Genomic DNA, 21,646 nt, shown 5'->3' on the forward strand with positions numbered 1-21,646 from the left:
ACAAGAGAAGCGATGAGATCTGAAAGGTTTTATTGGGAAAAATCACTTATGTGCAAACCCCAGCTAGTCACAGGGTTGTTTTTGTTCCTCGACTGATTTAGTTTTGGCCAGTTGTCATTAACACGAAGAAATGAATTCGAAACAGCTGTGCATATTAAGAAACGGGTGCAACAAACAATATAACTTACAATACAGCTTAACAAAAAACAACAACAATGTAATAATGTATTTGGCTTCGGTACGTGACAACTACATTTCAGAACGATACACATTCTCCATGACATAAAATGCTCTTCTTCTGTGTGATGGCAGTCATATCCACTGGGGTAATAGTTTTCAGATATTTTTTCAAGAAGCAGGGATGAATCACAGTATCTAAATGAAATATCTGGCACTTGCATTTGAAAGGTAATACTGACAAGACATTAACGTGGCGCTTAAATATAAAAAAGGAAGTCAGATGTGATGGCCTGATGTGGTTAAAGTAAGGAGCTTGCTGATTTGCCGAAGGCAGACTTAACAGTAAGTTGAATCGGTGAATTGAGATACACATGCTGCTATGAAACATTGTTCACGGTTTTATTAGTTTCTAGTTTAAAGCATAAGAGAAACGGGAATTCAGGTTGAAAAGGGTGCTATGAGTCACTACTGTCCTTCTTGCACCTGCTGTGCTAATCTGCATCTGCTAATGTGATCGAAGAATACACAGGCTTTCGTCTGGTTTCCAACCTGAAGATCATTTTAGAGATTTTCTTTCATTAAAAACTTATGTAGAAAATACTGAGTAGATCGATTTGCTGTGTAATATTGAAGGGACAGTCTACGCCAAATTGAAAATGTTGTCGTTCCAAAATAAAATCTTTGTTCGTCCTGAGCACAATTTAAGATATTTTAGATGAAGGCTGGGAGACTTGAGACTGTCTTATGGACCGCCAAAGGTCCGGCAGACATCGTCAACATCTGCCATCAGTGGTTCAACCTTGAATTTTATGAAGAATACTTTTTGTATGCAAATAGCAAAAAGAAAATAATGATTTGTTATGCAATAATTAGTCTCCTTGGTATCTCTCCCCATCACTGTAGCACCATTTTGGAGAATACGCTGTGCCCGCCGAGCCACAAGGATGTTAATATTTTTGTAAATACACATAGAAAGTGAATGACGGCTGACAGAAGAGCGTACATACACTCTCAGAATAAAACTACAATAACTGTCAGGTATCTGGAGGTATCTTTTCAAAAGGTACATGTTTGTACCTAAAGGGTCCATTTTGGTACATATTAGTACTTAAAAGGTACATAAGTATACATATCTGAACCTAATAGGTACAAAAGTGTACCTTTTAAAAAGCTACAGCATTTTATTAGTCCCAAAAATATTAGTCCCAGTGACAGCATTTGTACCTTTATTTCTTAGAGTGTAGTTTGCCTTCAGTGCATACTCTCCAAAATGGTGCTACGGTGATCATACACAACATTTTTTTGATATTTTAATAGTACAAGCTAATGCTGAACTATTCTTGGGCATACAGGCGCTGAATAAAGCAGGACAGAAATGACTAAATGAAAAGGCTTTCTGTTTACGTTTATATTTTGAGAAACACATCTAATTACAATAAAGACTCCAACTCCTCCCTCGACTTCAAGCTGACGGAAGAAAGAATGCCCTGCTTCGAGTCAGAACGGAAGTTGCATGACGTCATGTGAAAAGGGCCTATTCCTGGAGGGCCACGGCTCAGTTTTGCTCCAACCCTAATCAAACACACCTGATCCAGCTAATCAAAGTCTTTAGGATTACTAGAAACTTCCAAGCAGGTGTGATTTGGCACTGCTTGGAGCTAAACTCTACAGAGCTGTGATCTTCCAGGAACCGAGTTTGAGACCGACGCTTTAAAACGTACTCTACGGCTTAAGAGTTTGTGGTTGGTAAGATTTCTAAATATTTTTGAAAGTGGTCTCTTATGTTCACTGTGGCATCATTTATCTGATCACAAATATAGTAAAACTGTAATGCTGTGAAATATTAGTACCATTTATGTTTTAAAAGACAACTTATTCCTGCAACGGCAGAGCTGAATTTACAGCAGGCATTGCTCTAGTCTTCAGTGTCACATGATTCTTCAAAAATGACTTATTATCAGTGTTGAAAACAGTTGTGCTGCTTCTTTGAGGCAAACAGGGTACTTTTTTTTTACATTTATTTGCAACAGAAATCCTCTGTAATATTGTCTCTACTGTTATTTTTGTAAAATGTAATTCTTCCTTACTGCATACAAAAAAAAAAAATTGTATGAATTACAAACTTTTAAACGGTAGTGTACATAGAGCTAAAAGTGTATAAAATGACCTTAAAAGAGAGAATAAACCAATTTCCATGAAGCCCTTGAATAAAGTTCACAGGAGGGCTTATGCTGAATGAGGGCTAAAACCAAACCCACTGTATCATTACAGTCAGCAGCAGTAGGAAACTAATCTAGAAGCTCATCCACATGAGCCTTCCACCATAACAAGGCATCACATTCTTTACATCTTCAATGGTTTATTGCCACAACTGGCAGGCCATTTGTGAAACTCAACAAAAAGTGGCTTTTAAAACAACAGCAGCATGACTTGCACTGCAGCGAGGAGCAATGCTAGACACAAGCCCATGCGCTTAAAAACCCAGATGATTTATGACATGCCCACAATGTTTTGGCAAAGCCAGATTGTTGCTTTAGCTATAGACAGAGACTATATTTTCTTTCATATCTAAACCCACAGGAACTAAATCCGAGTCGAGCAAGCAACAGCCCCCCCGCAAGGATCTTCTGCCAAAACATTTACTTTTGGAATCTGCACAGAAAGTGAAAAGAAACCAAGTGCAGGAGAACAAAGTTAAAGATCTGCATCGACGCAAACCAACATCCTCGTCTGCAGGATGCTAGCATAATCTGCATTAGACTCGTAGCGGTTCTCTCGCTTTGCACCATTAACAGAGGTGCTGTGTGTGAGATCAGCCGCTGCTTCTCTAGGTTCAGTGGAAGAGTAAAGTGAGGAAATCTGGACACCGTATTATCCCAGAATTCCATCCGGTGCCGCGGCCCGTTCACATGAGTCTCTGTGCTTGATGGCTTTTGCGCTCCTCTAGGCTGCGGCACACCCACATGGACACCACCTCCGTGTTGCCATCATTATATTGCATGATGAAGGGGTGGTCCTGAAGGGAGAAAAGAAAAAAAATCATTATATGAGCTAAATTATTCTTCACTGATACATAAACGCAATATAAATTATTAATGGAGACTGAACAACAATTACGTTCCTGTTTAAAGCACATCATTCTGAAATGATACGTCTTACTGTGGTGTGCCATAAAAATAAAAAAGACAGATACAGTTTAGAGATTTCAGTTATGTTCATGTCAAGGTGATAACAACTGATTTTCTATTCTATATTCAGAGATAAACCTGTCACAGATTGAGCAACATAAATGTTTCTGATTTTTCTGCCGCGAAGCATCTCAAGTACCAACTTGGCATTAAATAGTTCCGCTTACAATTGAAGGACAGTGATCCAAACACATTAGGGAGCCTTAATTGTGAACACATACAAGCTGAACTGAAAAGCTTGAAAGTCAGTAAACAAACAACCGTTTCTTAATCTGATGTTCATTTGACGCAGACTGAACACCTTTGATGATCTTCACCACTACAGCATCCTCTCTCGTTCTTTCCTTCTTTCTCTCTCAACGAGGACAACGCTCTACCATCAATCGTTCTGTCCTCTTAATGGTGAGCTCTGCCTGTGCCACAGTGAGGTTAATCACTCTCAGTGCTGGAGTGCCGGAGAGGGCAGTCCTGAGGGGCGACTCTACCAGCCACCCATCTCATCAATCACACGGCCTCGCTGCCAGCTTCTCAAGCAGACCCGCTGCAGTCATAGCAGCTCTGCTCGCTCCTGCTCAGGTGAGGCTGCGACCCCACGACACACAGAGGAGAGAGTTCATCTCACAATTCGTCAACTATCGACAAGTTGCGTTTAAAGCAACCAGTTTCAGCAGATTTTTGAGTTTTCTCAACTCAAAAAAACTCTTAAGCCGTAGAGTACATTTTAAAGCGTTTAAAATTTAAGGCCAAATTGCTGTTTATTGGAAAAGATAACACAGCTGTATATATTATTTTAAATATAATTTTCATATTTCTGGGAAATTAGTAAAATAATGCAATTATTACATAAGGCATTTGAAAAGGTAATAAGAAAACTAGTCTAAGCACATTAGCAACATTTTAGTATTTCTAAGACAATAATTTTTTATGTATTTTTATTTTTATATTTTGAATCAGTTTTTATTCTATATTTGATATTTATTTGTTTAAATTTTTTTAGTATAAAAAGTACATTAACTTATTACAATGACAAATATAGCCTTAGTAACTAGATAGAGATATTTTTGCTATTGCCGTTATTTCATTATTTTACCTGTATATACTATTGTATTTTTTAAGCCAACAGTTATTTATTTCGGTTCATGGAAAAAAAAAGAGCTTTATAATAACCGTGTATCTAGCAAAAAGCAAATTGATGTGCAGGTCCGCTACCTAATGCAAACACGCATACATTAGGATGCGTCTCTGCTGACCTGAAATAAATCAGAGCTTAGATGGTCACCTGCTTGTTTGGCTGTGCTGAGACGGATCACAAACACACAAACCACACCACCTGTGTGTCCCTCTGTTGGGTGTGTGCTGGAGCATGCCAGAAACAGGACCTCCATTAATTAACCCACCTGCTGCTAACTTAGCACACTTGCCGAGTGGAGAGGCCGTATAAATACTCTGTTAGTTAGGTCATTATCGTCTTCCGGCTTTACCTTTCCGACACGTGAACAAAAAAATAAATAAATGTGAAAATCTCATTTAAAAGTGTGGCTACATTAATCACAGCCCCATATCAAAGTGTGATAATCACCTGAATTCTCTATTAAAGTAAAACTGCCAAACCCAGGGGAAATCTCACCTCTCTCTTTAATTGTTTTGAGTCTGTTAAAGGCTTTTTAATCTAAGATTAATTTATGCAATTTTAAATAACTCTACATATGATTAATAAGCTTGAAAATTAAAAGGAGTCCAAAGCAATTATAACAAGTGGTTGGTCATCACCTCATTAGAATGTGTTGGCGAACAGCGACAGCTCTGCGTAATGCGTGTCATTGTGTGTGTGTGTGTGTGTGTGTGTGTGTGTGTGTGTGTGTGTGTGTGTGTGTGCACAGGGCCGATATTGAAGCCGAGAGAGAGAAACAGACTAAGGAAGGTGAAAGTCTTTTCAGATTTGCATACTAACGACCCGCTCCCACTGGATACAAGACGATGTATATGAGCTCTTGGACAATGTTAAGATTTCATAAATGCTGATCTTTTAATTCAGCAGTCACCATGGGACAGACCATCTATCTGGATTAAAAAGCTGCAGGGTGAGCCTGCTTCAATTATAGTTAAGCTAAGACTACATCTGTGAGTGAGACGGGGTGGTTAGCTGGCACCTATCAAACAAACATCTCAAGAGCCACTGATTTCTCAGACAGAGCTCCAAAACAGGTGTTTTCAAAAAAAACTAAACAGATACAAATATTGCTTGACACTTATAGTCTAGGTTTTTGTTTTATTAAAACATACAGCTTAGAACTATAGGATTTAAATCAGCATTGGTAAAGTAGTTAAAAGCTGGGGTAAGTTATATGTAATAATACTTTTATTATTATAGTATTCAGTTGATCTTGACTTTGATCGGGACATTGAACTAAATGCTCTTCTTCTGAACTTTCTATTCATAAAAAGAATTCTGAGAAAAAGTTCTCACAATTTTCACAAAAACATTAGGAAGCACAACTGTTTTTAAGCATTGATTAGAAGAAATCTTGTTACATTTCTTGATTTCTGAAGGCCGTAGTAATGACTCCTGAAAATTTTATTTTGCCATCACAGACATGAATGACGTTTTAAAATATATTAAATATAAATATACCCTATTATGGATATGACTTTTTATGCAGTGTGTTACACAGCTATAAGTGAATGAAAAGTTTTAAATCTGAAAATACTGCCCGCCCACTTGTTGGTCTTTTTGCATTGGTCTAAATGAAAATGTGATTTCATTCTTGGCCACTAGGTGCCGCTTTCGAAAAGATAAAATACGGATAACGACTGCTGTATCCCTTCTAGCCTTAATCACAAATCAAAAGAGTAGAATAACTTCGGTGGATTAAAGTTAATATGGTGTGTTTATTTACTGAAATAAAGTACTTACAGATGTTCATTTATTTTCAGTTCATGCTCATCCTCCCTATGTGTATGTGTAAACATAATGGGTAACTTTACGTTCCATGAAAAACGCCTATAAGACAATGAAAATGTTTTATTGACCCTGAATGCATTTCAAAGTTGTTGGGGACTCCCATAATATGAACCAAAATATCAAAATATGATCCCTTCATTACCCATAAAATAATTTTTTTAAGTAGTTATGGAATTGTAATACCACAATATTTCCGTATTACTGTTTTTTTAATCAAATAAATGCAGCCTTGGTGAGCATAAGAGCTTGCTTTTAAAAACATTCAAACGTTTGAATGATAGTGTAAATACTATTGATTTTGTCAGCAATTTCCTTTAATGTCACTGGATTACACTAATGTAAAATAGAATCATTAAGAGGAATCGGAATAGAAACTGTTGAATATTTCTAATATTTCTTTATAAGGACAACTGCATATAAAGTGCCTTATCAAACTCCGATAACTGCCCAAGCTAAATTAGAACTGATTGATTTATTCTGACGATCTGATCTCTAACATTTGATCAAGTCTTTGTGGCAAAAAGAGTCCGGCAGCTTTGAAGACCCCCATCCTCAGGGATGTGGGCGAGAGAGAGAGAGAGAGGGATGGCAGACAGACACAGTGTCAGAGAGCTAAAAGGTAGGATTACCCTCGGGGGAGTTCAAGAAGCTCCTCAGCGTGCTAATGTGTAAACAAGTCATCAGAGCAGTGTCAGAGGGCTTTCAAAGCCTGTTCTCATCCGAATCCCCACGGCACGGGCCGCTGGCATTCAGCGAGACTGCGTGTCTTTTTAAGGGCCGCTCCCATGGGTCTTAAAACACATGAACATAAGCAATCGCTGCTTAGCTCATCAGCCCACACAATCAGGAAACGTGGGGGTGGCTCCAGGAGCTCTGTGACAGATTCGGCGAGTTAGTGGGACTCTTTCAGCTTTTTGTCTCTGGCTGAGGCTCAAATCTGCGGCAGCTGAGCCCCCTGGATAGCCCACAGGGAAGGGGGGATGGCAGAGGCCAGGAGGGGACAAAAGGTGCTAAAAGGTTGAGTGACAATGAGAATGAAAGATGTCACTCACTGCACCGTGTCTAACTTAAACCCTGTTTTTCTAATATTAAGACCCTAAAAATATAAACACACACACAATGATTCAGAAGCTTAGGATCTGTAAGATGTATTCATTTCTTTGAATATGATGTTTCAGCGGCTGCATTTGACTAATCAATAATAGAGTAGGAGTTCAACTATTTGTACAATTCAAAAGAAATGTATTCTAATCAAATATACTTTTAAATGTAATTTACTTCTATGATACAAAAGCTGAATTATCAGCATGCATTACACCAGTCTTCAGGAATTATATTATTTTGCTGACTTGGTCAGTGGCAAATCATATTTGATAATACACAGATTTTTTTTATAGAATATACATTTTAATAGAAATGTAAAATTATAAATGTCACTTAATCTGTTTAATACATCCCTGCTAAATGAATAAGAACTGATTTAAAAAAAACCCCACTGGTATGTGTTTTAATAACTGATGTTACCGGATTTTTTTTTTTATTTGTTCCCAGAGCGATGAGTTGCATGCTAAGTGGAGTCTGTCTGTCTATCTTCCTCCTGATAGAGTTTAACTGGACAGTGAGTGAGCACAGACTGAAGCGCAGGTATCACACTCATGCTCTCTGCATTAGCAGTCAGATCTCTGTGGACTGCGCTGTCCGTGGAGCTGCTGTGCCGACAGCTTTTAAAGGCTCTGAGTGCTAACATCTGTGACAGTGTGAACCGACACGCAACCTAGTCAGCCAAGGCGCTGGGAAACTTGAGTTGTTTCAAATGGCACAGTAACAGAATTAATGCCGCATCAACACCAGACATGAGCGGTGCAGCGCGATGTGACACAATACAGTAGAACCCATTATAATCAGCGATGCTGTCTACAGTGGTTGTTCCACGACATAACCCTGACGGTAAGCAGCTCTATTCATGACATATAGTGACCATTTACTGACTCAAAGTTCAAATGATCTGCAGCAGTCGCTTAGTCATGTCCAGTGTAGGCAGTCGAAAAGCATTAGAGGCTGTGGACTGAATTCCTGAACCCAAAATTAAAATGACCCCATAATTTACTCACCACAAAGCTATCGTAGGTGTAAATTTATCCTGGCTCTTCCAAGCTTGGTAATGCTGGTAGATAGCGGCCATTATTTTGAAACTCCGTAAATCAGGTATAACAGCAAGTACTGTGACGTAAAATTAACCTATACTATATACCTATATATATTTAAAATGATAACATAAATAACTGACCCGTGTTATTTTCCACGAGAACGCGGAGTTACGGATTCGCATCGGTAAAAGTTCTCTTCATGAAACGGTGAAAGTTCCCTTTTTATATCTCCTAATAGGAGAAGGCTCAAGAAGTGTATAGAATACCAAAAGCACAATCAAATGTAATTTAAATTGAAAAATTTAGAGGCGATTATTATAACAATGCTCAAGCCCCTTTTTATCTGATAGCAACTAATAGTGTGTCCTTCACAAATACACATAGCACTCTCCCATTAATGCAGAAGAAAAACACAAAGATGCTTTTTGGCATTTTACAGCAGAGTCACACAACACTTCAAAAATTCAAATCAATAGACCGATGGTTCTAGAAGATGCTTGCATGGTAGAGTATATAACACAACAGAGATGAAGTTTTCAAACAAAAAACAAAAAGGTCAAGGTTTTACCCAAAGCCTTACACAGAGTCCCAACAAAGGCCTTCCTACCATCAAATACACCCATTTACTTACTCCAATAATTGGCATTTCATGTTCTAATCCTGTTGAAGGCTGATATGGACTTTGGGGGAAAATGTGAAAGAGCGCAAAGGAGACTCACCATGAGATTGTTTGGAGCTGGTCTTTCTTTGGGTTGCTTCCTCATACTGCGGGAACAAAGGCAGAAGTGGTCATTATATGTGATTCTGCATGTAGTATTTAATCGTCCTCTATTAATTCAAAAGAATGAATGCAAAAGAAACATATCAGAACTCCTTGAGATATGAATGAGGAGGCCAAACCTTGACTTACCTGCTTTGCTCATCAAATGGGGGCAGAAAGAATTTCTCTACTCATTCGGAATCGTTTTTCTTAACCCAGTATTAAAAAAGCAAGGGTTTATGGGTTAAAGCTTCAGTGATACTTACTATGAATGTGATACGGTGCCAATTAAAAGATTTACACTAACAGTATGTTTTTTAGCAAATTTTGGCCAATTTAAGGGATTTAATCTTTACACAGGCTTTTAAAGGACTGATATAAAATATATTTTGTAATTTTATCCCATTCAATACTTTTAACATTAATCAGGTTTTTGTGCACAAAACTATTTCAATTTCCTGATTTTTATTCAACTTCATTTTGACCTTTTAAACGGATCACAATTAGATGGGCCATTTTTCCTGCTGTGCTTTTAAGGCCTCTCATATAGACAGTGTCTATATTTGCACTGCGAGTGCGCATCCCCTTCAATACCAATCCCTCAACTCAAGTTCACAAAACAATCCATGTCAAAATGTGCCACTGAAACTGTTAAGGTCAGACTGAAGCGATCAGGGACCTTGTGAAAAATAAACTTTAGTCGCTGTGTTTGAAAGAGCATCGAATGACTTTATAGCAGCAGGTGCTGCACACAGTCAGCTAGAAACAGAACAAGATTTGACAAATTTAGGCTTCAGACTTTTATCTGAACACCAGATTCAAGGACTTTTTCAAGTACCTGGTATTGCCACAAACACCAACTTTAATCCTGTTACAGTATACAGTGTATCTTAAGGCCTTTATTATAACAAATCTAGTATAATATTTAATATTTGCACATGCATGCTCTATATAGCTAACAATTTGTTAGGTTTTCTGCAAGGTTTTACTTTTGAGACCGGATGAACTCTAAATAATGTCTGTGACCGTCGTACAAGACGCAGGAGTCAGCAAATGTGCTGTCATTTTCTTAATAGGATTGTGACTATGCACACATAAATCATGTAACATGTTCCTAAATTTAGGTTTCTGATGTGAGAAACCCTGGAATAAGCGAAAAAGCCGAGTTTAGTTTAGTGTCAATCTTCTTTTAAACTAAAGAAAAAGGAAAAATTCAATAAACAACCAAAATAAAAACACATATTTCTTAATAGATGCAGATTATTATATCTTCTACACCATCTTTATCTTCACACCCTCTTTATCATTGCACTGTTGAGGTTAATATAACTGCATCTCAAAGTGATAAAGGGAGAGGTAAGTAATTATCAATTCTCCTTGGCACAGATCACACCTAAGTGCAAGTAAATTAGTCAAGCTGACCCAGATAAGAAATGGGAGGGATTACAGGGACAGAGCGGCCTACAGAGGGGCCCATTTGGACCATGATGAATGACACACACACTCAGAGCAGGCTAATAATAGAAAAGGATGTTGGAAGAGCAGTGCCAGGCAGGGGTGGCACAAGTGAGCCGGGTGACCTGTTTGTGTAAATAAAGCGTGTTGCAGGTAAACATCAGCTGCTAAACAAATCCCAAAACATCTGGCTTCACCCACCATGCCCTCAGGCAAAAGAGGTTGGTGGGGAATTCTGGTTTCTTGGGGCATGACCTGTGGAAGGCGAATTTGAGTGCGGATGTGTTTGAGAAAGCAAGGTCGGTAAACTAGGGACAGATGTTGAGTAAATATTTACTGTTGTGCATAGCTAGTCTACTGTACGGTCTGGTGTGTAGACCCAGGAAAGGCTACTGTGCGTTTCATCACTGTGTGTTTTATACAAGACATGAAGAAAGGAGAGGTTGCAAATTACTTCAGTAAACAGTAATATTGGGAAATATTATTACAGTTAGTATAATTGTATTTTAATGACAACCATTACTCCAGTCTTCAATGTCACATGATTCAGAAATATATATATATAATTAAATAATCTTTAATGCACTCATCCAAAGGGCCACTAAAAGTGAAACTATGAGGGGTCTGGGTACCCTTCCCCCGAAATGCAGCTAACACCTCAGAAAGGCAGAACAGACCTCTGGTTCCATGGCAACCCATCTGATAACACTAGTTTATTGCTTAAAGGTATGTGGACAGGGCTACTCTAACTTTGGAAAGGCACATAATGTCCTCAACAATGGGCTTTCCTCTTATTAATTCACACTGGTCTCTCATCACCCTCTCATCTCCGGGTGACGAGCCCAGAGCCGGTGCAACGGACTCTTTTCATAGCTTCCTTCTCTGCTTTCCCTGATGGTGTACCTTCTAGTCTTATCACTTGTATTTATGCTTGTGTTTTCAGTTAAGTGAGTTAGTGTTTAGTTGATAAAACGCACAAATCACATCATTTTCTGGTTCTGCCTTGCAAATTAATTTCCCTTTATGATTTCGGCCTTTGCTGCATGATCTGATGCATTGATACTGTAGGAAGGTATTTTCTGTGGCCATGAAAATATCCTTTCTTAGAATTATATGAACTTACACTGAATGTTCGCTGAATGAAAGATTAGTTGATGGCAATATAGTTCTGTTATTACTGGCAGCTGATATAAATAATTGCAGTTAATAAGAATTAACTGTAATTATTTATATACATTTCCCTTAGTGAGCTGATTTGCTACAATAACATGTTTTTTTTTATAGTTTGTGTTGTGGATTATCAATGCAAATTCATTACAACATAATAAGGATTTATTTATTTATGAGAGGTAGAAGAGAAGAAACAGGTGTTCGGTCGGTATTGGAAACACTCACCATTGTGTAATGAAGTGGACAAATTTCTCACTGAACTGACCAATTGGAAGCACCGGAGGATCCTAAAAAAAATGTATATATATATATTACACATATTGTCAAAATCATTATTTACAAAAATATCCATAATATATAATAAAAAAGTAACAGGATGTTTATATTAAAAAAAAAAAAAAAAAAAAAAAAAAAAAAAAAAAAAGTTTACAGATTTTGTGTGACCTTGACTAGTTTGCAAAAGGGATAGAGTCCATAATGAGATATTCTATGTGTGGACATTCAAAAGAAGCCATGCATATTAAATTTTGGAAGCACCTGAACCCCTCTTTTGTTGGACAGTGGAAGACTGCTGACACACAGAACATGGGACAGACACTCACAAACAGACAAAAAAGCTTACAATCAGCCATTCATAGGCTCATAAGGCAGAAGGCACACAACAACATTTAGTTATGACCTCAACCTCCAAATGATGTTAACAGGGTAAGGAAATTAAATCAGATACTTCAAAAAAAAAAAAAGACAAATTGAAACCAAATGCAACGAGAAAAATAAAGTCAAACTCACAAGTTAATTTCTAATTGTGTAACTGTTGCTTTCATGCATGTATTCAGACGCCTCTGAGACATTTTCAGTGTAATATAACTTTCAGAAAATTGGAGTTCCTGTTCTAAGTTCTCTGTCGCCCATCTAAGACTAGAGAAGAAAGGAAAAAAATACAGTCTGTTTTAGAGAAAAGATTATTTATATAACAACCATAACCATAATTTGAATTAATATGACCTCAGGGGAAATAATCGATGACATCAACGTGTCACACAGACACAAAAGCCTTGATGTTAAAGACAGAATTGAGATTCAAGGTGTTTGGTAAGGACTGGTGTATTGGAAGGCAAAGTGAATAGATTTTCTTTTAAGATATGTCTGTTTCTGAGGGACAAAGAGAAGAAGAAACTGCTTGGTCGGAATTAAATTAAGCCTTTTTTGCACAATACAAGCAATCTTTTGCAGTCTGAAAACACTAAAGAAAAAAAATCAAGTTGAGACAATCTAGAGTTTGTGCTTTTGCTTTTAACATAATGTCTGAATAAACTCTTATGAAGGTTCTTTTTAATAATATTTTCAAAAAACTCTTAAACTCACTCAGGAGTCAGTGGTTTAAATCAGATTAATTCAGTGATTCATTACCAAGTTCATAATTGAATCCATAATTAAACAAGTCATTTATCAGTTACAATTTTTTGAAAAAGAAACTGACAAATGATTTAAAATGAAAAACTGTCACTGTGATGTATTCTTTAGGTTCATGAGATATTACTGACAACACGTAATTAAAGACAAATGTCTTTTCAACATTCGGTATTTTACAATTTTTTTAAATCTAACATTAAACAAAAATTGAATGCATGAAATCCCATTTTCAAGTTGAATCAAATGTATCAAAAAGCACATGTTAAACTGCAATCAAGATTTATTTTCCCCAAATAGAGAGAAATGTTCCTTAAATGGCGCACAAAAAAAAGATAACACTAATTTATAATAAATTTAACTAGAAAAACCTTTTTTAAAAAAAAAAAAGCCAATGTCTTCCAAGTCATCTTCTGTGATCTAGAGAGTTTGAAACTCACACCTTATCAAATGAACATGCTGATGCCAGAGGTTCAGCTATATATATATATCATTACACAGCCAAGACTAACAGCCTAGGGGCCACAGTACACATACATGTACCATGTCTGGACCAAAACACACATATAAATACAGTGAGATGCACACAGCCTCACACACGTACACAAACAGATGCATGTACACTTGAGGACGCACAAACACCTTCATTTGAGGGTCTTTGATGTGGCGGCTGCATGATGAGGATGATGATGAAAGCACTGTTATATTATGCAGCTTGCTGCCATTATCCAACACTACAAACAGAGCCAGACCACGGCCCGTCTTCCTCCACAATACCAGCAGTAAATATACATGTAATTGCCCAGCAGCAATTACCAGGCAAAATTAGATCAGTAATTACAGAGGTGAATTTAAGCCCGAGTCTTATTAGAAGCATCAGGGTTGTTTCAATACACGACCAGAGAGGGACAATTAAAAAAACGAGCCGCCGTGCAGATGGACAAGAGTGCCGTTCTGAAAATGAGTGTCTCCTAGTGCACTAGCAATAACTATAAGACGCCAAGTAGAGCTGGACCTGATCGAGGGATCTGGAGAGAAATAAGAGGTGAAAGTGTAAACAAGAGAACAAACAAAAAAAAAACAGCTTTCGTGATTTACATTATTTAGCCGAGGCCTTGTGGCTGATTATATATATATATATATATACTGCGGTCACCATGGAAACCAGCCATACACATTCATACACAATGCCATTCACACAAGCTAGACTGTCATTACTGGTGTCCTCTGGAAGTCCAAGTGGTCAGATTATTAAATAAACGACCTGCAACCTTCCATTTACTTCATGACACTTCTTTATTTTCAGCGACTCTTCGTCATTTCTGATGGAAAGCTCATGTTTGTCATTAGCATGGCCAAAAACTGGTATTAACAAAGTACCAAGGAGACTGGTGCGAATTTGGGGATTGTTTGAGTGCAAAGCGATGTAAAAGATGAACTCTCGAACCTCCTTAGGGGCCATTCACACAGAATGTGTTTCTGCTTTCAAAAATGTGAGACACAGGTAGTGGAATGGGGGAAAAATGCAAAAGTCTTGAGACGGTAGACGGTGCCAATAGACGGTAACACATGTCACGAAACACATTGTTTTTTGAAAGCTGTCAAGCACAAACTGCTGCTACAGGCACGAGATGTGAATGCAACAGTCAAACGTCCATCTAGCAAGCACGTATAAATAGAAAAACTCTAGACGTAATGCAGGAGAAAAATGCATTCTTTGTGAAAGGACTCTTAGGTCTACTAATTTAAGAAATGAATTATCTGAGGTTTACTGAGGTACAGTCGTTTAGAACTGATGTTTTGCTTTTCTTGATATTCTAATTTTGGTTTCACTAGAGAAAAAAAAAAAAAAAAAAAAAAAAAAAAATCTCTAAGCATGTCCTGGTGGCCCAAAGGTTAATGTGTAGAGCTGCTGTCGAGTGAGCAGAGCAAATAAATCAAAATAGAACATAATGGAATGGAAAAGAATGAAGCGTTCTTGAGATAAAGATTCGAACCAGACGGCCAGACTATCATTTCATGCATCCTCAAAGTGGTCAGATTATTACATCAACCACCTGTGACCTTCCTGAATTTCTCCCGTATGATTTGTGACACTTTTTTCTTCCTTCTAGTAACTTTTCAAAATTACTGATGGTAAACACACATTTAATGGGTCTCAGATCGTACATTAATATCAAAGAATATTCTTTCTCATTTTTCTAATTGACTGGTCTTGATGTCCTTCTTGAGCAGATATCCTCTTTATTCAGCCTGTTTCGTATATTCTCTCAGGTACAGTTTCTAAATGTTTCCTTTCCCCTGTTCTTTCAGTCCATCTCTTTCTCGACCTGTGCACTAGATTACTCTTCAAAGTAGGTCCTGGGGAGTTACCCACAACTCCCGTCTCGGGCTCTCTCTCTCTCTCTCTCTCACTGTCTCTCTCCTAAGGTTGTAAATCAGTGGCAGTGAGTAATAAGGCCTTGGTCAGCTGAATGCAGTCGGCAGCGGCGTGGCGGTGCACTCTTTGGCCTGAGGGAGACGGAGCGAAGGGCACGGCAGAAAATAGTTTGAGTGATGCCTCTGCCGGATGAGTAATGAACAGTTCAAGCGGGTCAACTCATTACATGAGCGGCCGTTTAATTATTAATTACGTGCAGCAATCTATAGCAGAAAGGACACGTTGGGTATGTTTAATGTGTGTTTATGCTTCCCTCTCCTTCATCTCTCTGTGGCGTTCTGTTATTAGCATGTGTCAGTGAGTAGCTCAAGCAGAGAAGAGAAGGGAGAGGCTCCCCCCACACACACAATTAACACAATTACTTATTAATTACTCACATAGCGGTGGAAAGCGCATTTAAATGTCGGAGTTACCGTGGCCTACGGGCTTTAACTAAATGCTGAGGAGACTGATGCAAATTTGGCAATTGTTTGAGTGTGGAGTGTGGTACAAGATGACCTCTTGTACCACACTCACCGCCACATGCCGGCAGTTTTAGTTACTTATTTAGAGCATCATTTGCTAAAAATAATACTATTAATAATAATAATATAAAAAAAACATGAAAAGGATAGTTAATCAAAAATATTACTCACCCTCATGTTATTTCAAACCTTTCTTTTGTGGAACATAAAAGAAGGCATTTTAAAGCTGTTTTGGTTACCAGTGACTTTCTTTAAAATTTCTTTTCAATTTTATGTTGAATCAATGAAATATTTCTTTTGAAAGGTATAATTTGCAATTACTGCTTACCGGTATTCGATACAAACTGGTATACCGCCCAGCACCAGGTTATCATATTAATTATTTAACACATCATGTAATTAATTAGGTTAAAAATTTTTATGAACTGGGAGCCCTGTTTGAAACTTGACACAACAAAAATTTTCCAGCCATTATTCCTTAATACTGTTCATAGTACAATCGACATCATCTATTAAAAATGACTCTAATATGCTAAATTGCCTGTGTTCTTATAACCATTTTCAACATTGAAAGTCTTAAAAAAATATATTTGACGAATGATATCTGATTAATTATTTGGCACTCAAGGTTGGAGTAATGGCTGCTGAAAATTCAGTTTTGCCATCAAAGGAACAAATTACATTTCAAAATATACCAGAAAGGTGTGTATATCAGAGAAGTGAGTGTAACGCATAAGCTGTATCTATTTCAAGGAATATCTGGGTTTAACTGACCCTGACCCAACTCTTTAGAGAGATAAGGGTGAGAAAATGTGTCAGAGTTTAGCTGGGTGTATTTTAGCACCTAACGGATGTCAAGGTTAATGCAACAACTCTGTGGTCCACAACCCTCAGTTGTCCAGAGCCCTGTCATGCTACATTAAACCAGCAAAATGTGTGTGCGCGAATGTTTACACACGCGCAAAAGAGAGATAGAACGAGAGAGAAAGAAATAAAAAAATAAATAAAACAGTTTATAGAGTTATTTAAAAACCACTGAGTTTTAAATTAGTTTGTGCATATAAAAAAATAAGAACATTTTTGTCTTTATTTTTTAAACTGTGATTGTTTTACTGTTCGTCCAACCTTCCTCAATGTATTTTCAAGATTAGCTTGAATTTCCAAATCCAGAGTTAAGACAATTGTTCCGTTCAAGGCCTTGACATCAGCACGGCCGAGCTCTTGACAGCTCCAGCTCTTCAGAGCTCAAACCCTGAGCAGAGCTGATAATGCACCTCGCTTCATTAGGAAACAAAATATCAGCTTTCCACCCCATTAGAGACAGTTTCGTACACGGGACACAGACTCACCTCATCAACAATGCACTGCAATAACTGAAGAGGCTGTGATAGAGGGGGGTAGAAGAAAAAGAGATTAGACCCCATACAACGTCCTTACAGTGCAAAGGAAATAAAATCATTAATGCAATAAAACAGGTAGCAATACAGCTTAATCAAATGCACTCTGACTCGAGAAAAGCCATTTGATCTGTAATGTTTTCTTATTTCTAATGGCACCTAATCTGAATACAGGCTGTTAAGACTGAGCGTATTATTGTCTGGTATTAACTTCAGAGGGAGGCAACCATGCGAGGTGAGGAGAAAACTACGAGGGGTTGCGAGAGGAGCCGCCTACATCTCTGAAAATACATGAAAGACACTTACCATTAAGGAGCCCTGGTTCTTTTGAATCTGCAAAAAGAAAAAAAAAACAGAGAAGGGGATTTAGGTGAGAATGAGTAAGCGAGAGCGAAAACATGTAATTAGCATGTTGCAATCACAAGCGTTGCGCCAAGACATGTTTATGATCGCTGGGGGGAAGAATAGGAAAACCCTGATGGCAAGATATGGGCATGATGTGTTAACATCGTTTACATAATGAAAACACAGCTGCTAATAGTCTGATCCTCAATTAGGATAAGCTTCACCAAGCATTTTTTCCATTAATTTCATATCTCCTGCATTTTATTCACCTCCAGGTTTATATGTTTGACTCTAGAAGTACACTCAGGAAAAACATCTCGAAAAGCAGACTGGAGATAAAATAGTGGGTTCTTTCTTTGAAGGCAACGCAATTAGTTTTAGAGGAATTATTTTACATTCATAATCATGCAATACCAATAAAATACTGCTTTATGCATAGCTTTTTGATTGGAAAGGGACGTCCCAGTTAAAGGTAAATAAATAAATAAATAAATAAAAATCAGTACTGTTCCGCTTTGTACTTCCCTCTAGCTGGATGCAAGTAATCTTCTAACGGAGGGTCTTAGATGGAAGTAGACTGAGATCTTTGTTACACATATTTTGTTGTTTGAACTAAAATGCTAATTTCAGGGCAAAGCTCTGCTTATGCAATCTGGCCTAAACCTCCTGCCTGGACCTTATAGTTTCAACTAACAGCTAACGGTGTGAGACCGCTCTGATGACATATCACGCTAGTCATTGATTCTCTTTCTCAATTAAACACGGCCCAGCTCTCTTTAAATACCTGGAGACACTGGACCTATAATGTAGGAACTAAATAACACATTGGCTAAAACTGCAAAGCACGGCAGTCACAGGACAATTAAAGGCATAAATATTTGTTATATGCGGCGTTTTCCAATTAAACCACTGGAGTTAGACAAAATACTTCAATGTGATCTCCACTGAACAATCAAGACCACTTTAAACACATCACCTACTGCTACCTTTTATACAATGTCCTAAGCAGTTTAAAGACTTGCTTTCTGCTTTTTCCTTTCTGCTTCAGCATCTTATGTTTCTTTGCAATTAGTTCTGATATTTTTTTAGCTTCTCCTTGTTGGAACACCCCACCTGTCTGTGTCTGAGTCAAAGAAGAGTGATTTAGCTGGGTTTTCAGAGCTGGGTTTTACCAGTGAGGATATGAGGAAAAATTGAAAAGTGAAATGAGTAAAATTGATTACACAACATTTTGGCCAATTTTTTCTGAACTGCAAGTTACTGTACAGTAACTTCTTGTTTACATAACTATTGTATAAAAGTAATACGGCACTTAAAACTGTGCCGTTACATTAAATATTGGCAAGGCTGTGATTACCTGCAGCCTCAATAGCAACAACACTCTTGCTAGGGTGATATTGCTTAAATATAGCATTAAAGCGCTGGGAGAGCAAAATCATACAGTATATTCAGATGAATACAAGGCTTAAAATGAGCTGAAACCAAAACAGCCGGAAAACAGAAAAGGCAACAACAAATCAATCAGGAGGAAAAGCGCTGGAGGCTGTATACACACGCCAGCCAGTCTGCAGTCTTCAAAGATTTTCCGAGCGAGCCATCGGGAGACGCCATTAACTCCTGACAAAGAATGCAAATTAATCCCAACATGGGGTGAGACGAAATTAAAGAGCCTTTTATAATCAATGACAAGATAACACATAGAAAACACACACATACACACACCCATGCGCTCGCACACACACAAAACGGCAGCATATTTGCGGCTCTGAGAGCGAATGGAGCGGGGCAGGGCATCAGAAGTCGATACAGAAATACAGCGGGCATCTCTCGAGATCTCAGAGCACAATGGACTCTTTGAGCACGTGTGTGTGAGTGTGTGTGAGAAAGAAAACAGACAGATGCCTGGGCTGATGTGAGTGACAGGCCAGGCCCGAGGTAGCGTGTGTGCTGGCTGGGTGGTGTGTGCACGCGTGTGTGTGCGATGCCTGCAGGTGAAGAGTCTGCAGCACCATATGGAGCTGTGAAAATTAACATCAAGAGCAAAAACGCTCTAGCAGTGGGAGGTTTAGCTCTCCCTCTCTTTCTTACTGACTAACCCCCCTTCCTCTTTCTCCTTCATGCCTTCTCTCTCTCTCTCTCTCTCTCTCTCTCTCTATTTCCATTCCATACGAATTCAGAAACGCAGGAAGAGGGAAAGGGAAAGTAAGGGAGATTAAAGGAGGAAGTAATAAATTAATGGGGTGTGTATACATGAAATGCTTCAGTATAATGCCTCTGGCTCTACGGGCCAAGAACAAAAGTTTTGCCATTCATTGATTTCAACTGTTATAGCTTTATCTGATAAAGATATACTGCATTTCACACAGTCAAAAGGGATTTTTGTTTTTGTTTTGAAGGGATAGATACAGGCCAACATAAAAAGCACAAATTTAGCTCCGCAGTTCTGTGAGCAAAAGAAATGCTGTACAATATTTAACATTAACAGATCCAATCACGGTTCCAGACTCTGTGTGTATGAGGGAGCGTTTGTGTGTACATGTGAATTCATTAGTTTATGTAATAATACTCCATGGATTAACATGATAATGGCCCTGTTAATAGATAATGCTGGAGAGCAGAGGAAAACAATTTCAAATGAGACAAGCCTCCAGGCCACGGGGTAATTCACACACACACAAATGCACGAATGCACTCATATGCAGAAACCACCCTGGCCTCTAGCCTTCTCATGTTCTAATGTCTAATATTCATCATCTCACACTGTTCATCTTACATTTTGTCTGTCTCTTCTATGCTGATTAAAAAACGCTGACTAAAAATGGATCATATCCTTCCATTAATTTAGTAACTTTTGCCATTGTGCACAAAAGCTTTGCATCAAGTGATGTGTGAGATAAAGTACAAACACACACCAGTGCCAAGCCCAGCCTCCGTGACCGTTCGATGCTCAAGGCTTTGGCTCTAGATGCAGCCTCAAAATGTTCCTTTCTGATTTCCTCTGCATGCCCTGAGTGGCTGCTTTGTTTTAATATGCTAATTAACCCAACAGGCATGCTGGGAGTAATTTATTGAGCATTAGTCAACATTTCCCTCATTAAACTCACTGCACTCTTTACATGCAGAACTTTAAAAAGCAGAGAGTCTGATTAGAGAAAACTAGGGCACTGAATCAGATTGGGGTATACTGTATACACTGTGTTGAAAATCGTCCAAAAAAAATAACACTTTACAATAAAATTATATGAAATGTATTAACATTAGTTACTGCATAATGTATTATAAACAAACAATAAATAATACTTTCAAATGATATATAAAACAAAAATTTGGGGTCTATACTAAAAACAGCTAACTATAAATTGCAATATAAATTAACTGTTTGGCAGTCTAATTAAACGTGCAACTATACTAATCACACTATAAATCTACAGCATGTCATACTGCAGGCACCATAAGGTGACATGTTTTGTGCACTGGGTACCATGTGGTTCTTAATCTGGGAACCCTCAAAATGAATCTGGATTATAATCTGGGTTTGCCATTCTTACAATGGGATAATCTTGCTAAATCCCTGAAAGAAATCTGATTACAGAGTGGCTGGGATTGAGGAATAGAGCGAGTCTGCAGTACTGTACGTGACGTCATGTAATGCGAGTACACATGGATGAGCAGTTGTGGGGTGAACAGACAATTAATTACTGCCAATATATTAAGTGGGCATACATTAG

At 38.0% G+C, this 21,646-nt stretch overlaps 1 protein-coding gene across 4 annotated transcripts in view; it reads right to left on the reverse strand.

The window, feature by feature from the left end:
* Positions 1 to 13: 13 nt before the first annotated feature.
* map2k5 (mitogen-activated protein kinase kinase 5) overlaps positions 14 to 21,646 on the reverse strand; it is a 43,284-nt gene continuing 21,651 nt past the window's right edge. For 3 of the 4 annotated variants that reach the window (XM_043244632.1, XM_043244631.1, XM_043244633.1), the window contains 5 exons: positions 17,880 to 17,906; positions 17,526 to 17,558; positions 12,088 to 12,149; positions 9,197 to 9,242; positions 14 to 3,196 (listed from right to left, as the gene is read on the reverse strand). In XM_043244632.1, coding sequence (XP_043100567.1) covers positions 3,086 to 3,196; positions 9,197 to 9,242; positions 12,088 to 12,149; positions 17,526 to 17,558; positions 17,880 to 17,906 — 279 coding nt within the window. In that variant the 3' untranslated portion in view covers positions 14 to 3,085. Of the gene's footprint in view, positions 3,197 to 9,196; positions 9,243 to 12,087; positions 12,150 to 12,651; positions 12,781 to 17,525; positions 17,559 to 17,879; positions 17,907 to 21,646 lie in introns of those variants that run through there. The other variant, XR_006251373.1, reaches the window with a different exon arrangement.

Source organism: Puntigrus tetrazona, chromosome 7, assembly GCF_018831695.1.
Source record: "Puntigrus tetrazona isolate hp1 chromosome 7, ASM1883169v1, whole genome shotgun sequence".
Taxonomy (NCBI): domain Eukaryota; kingdom Metazoa; phylum Chordata; class Actinopteri; order Cypriniformes; family Cyprinidae; genus Puntigrus; species Puntigrus tetrazona.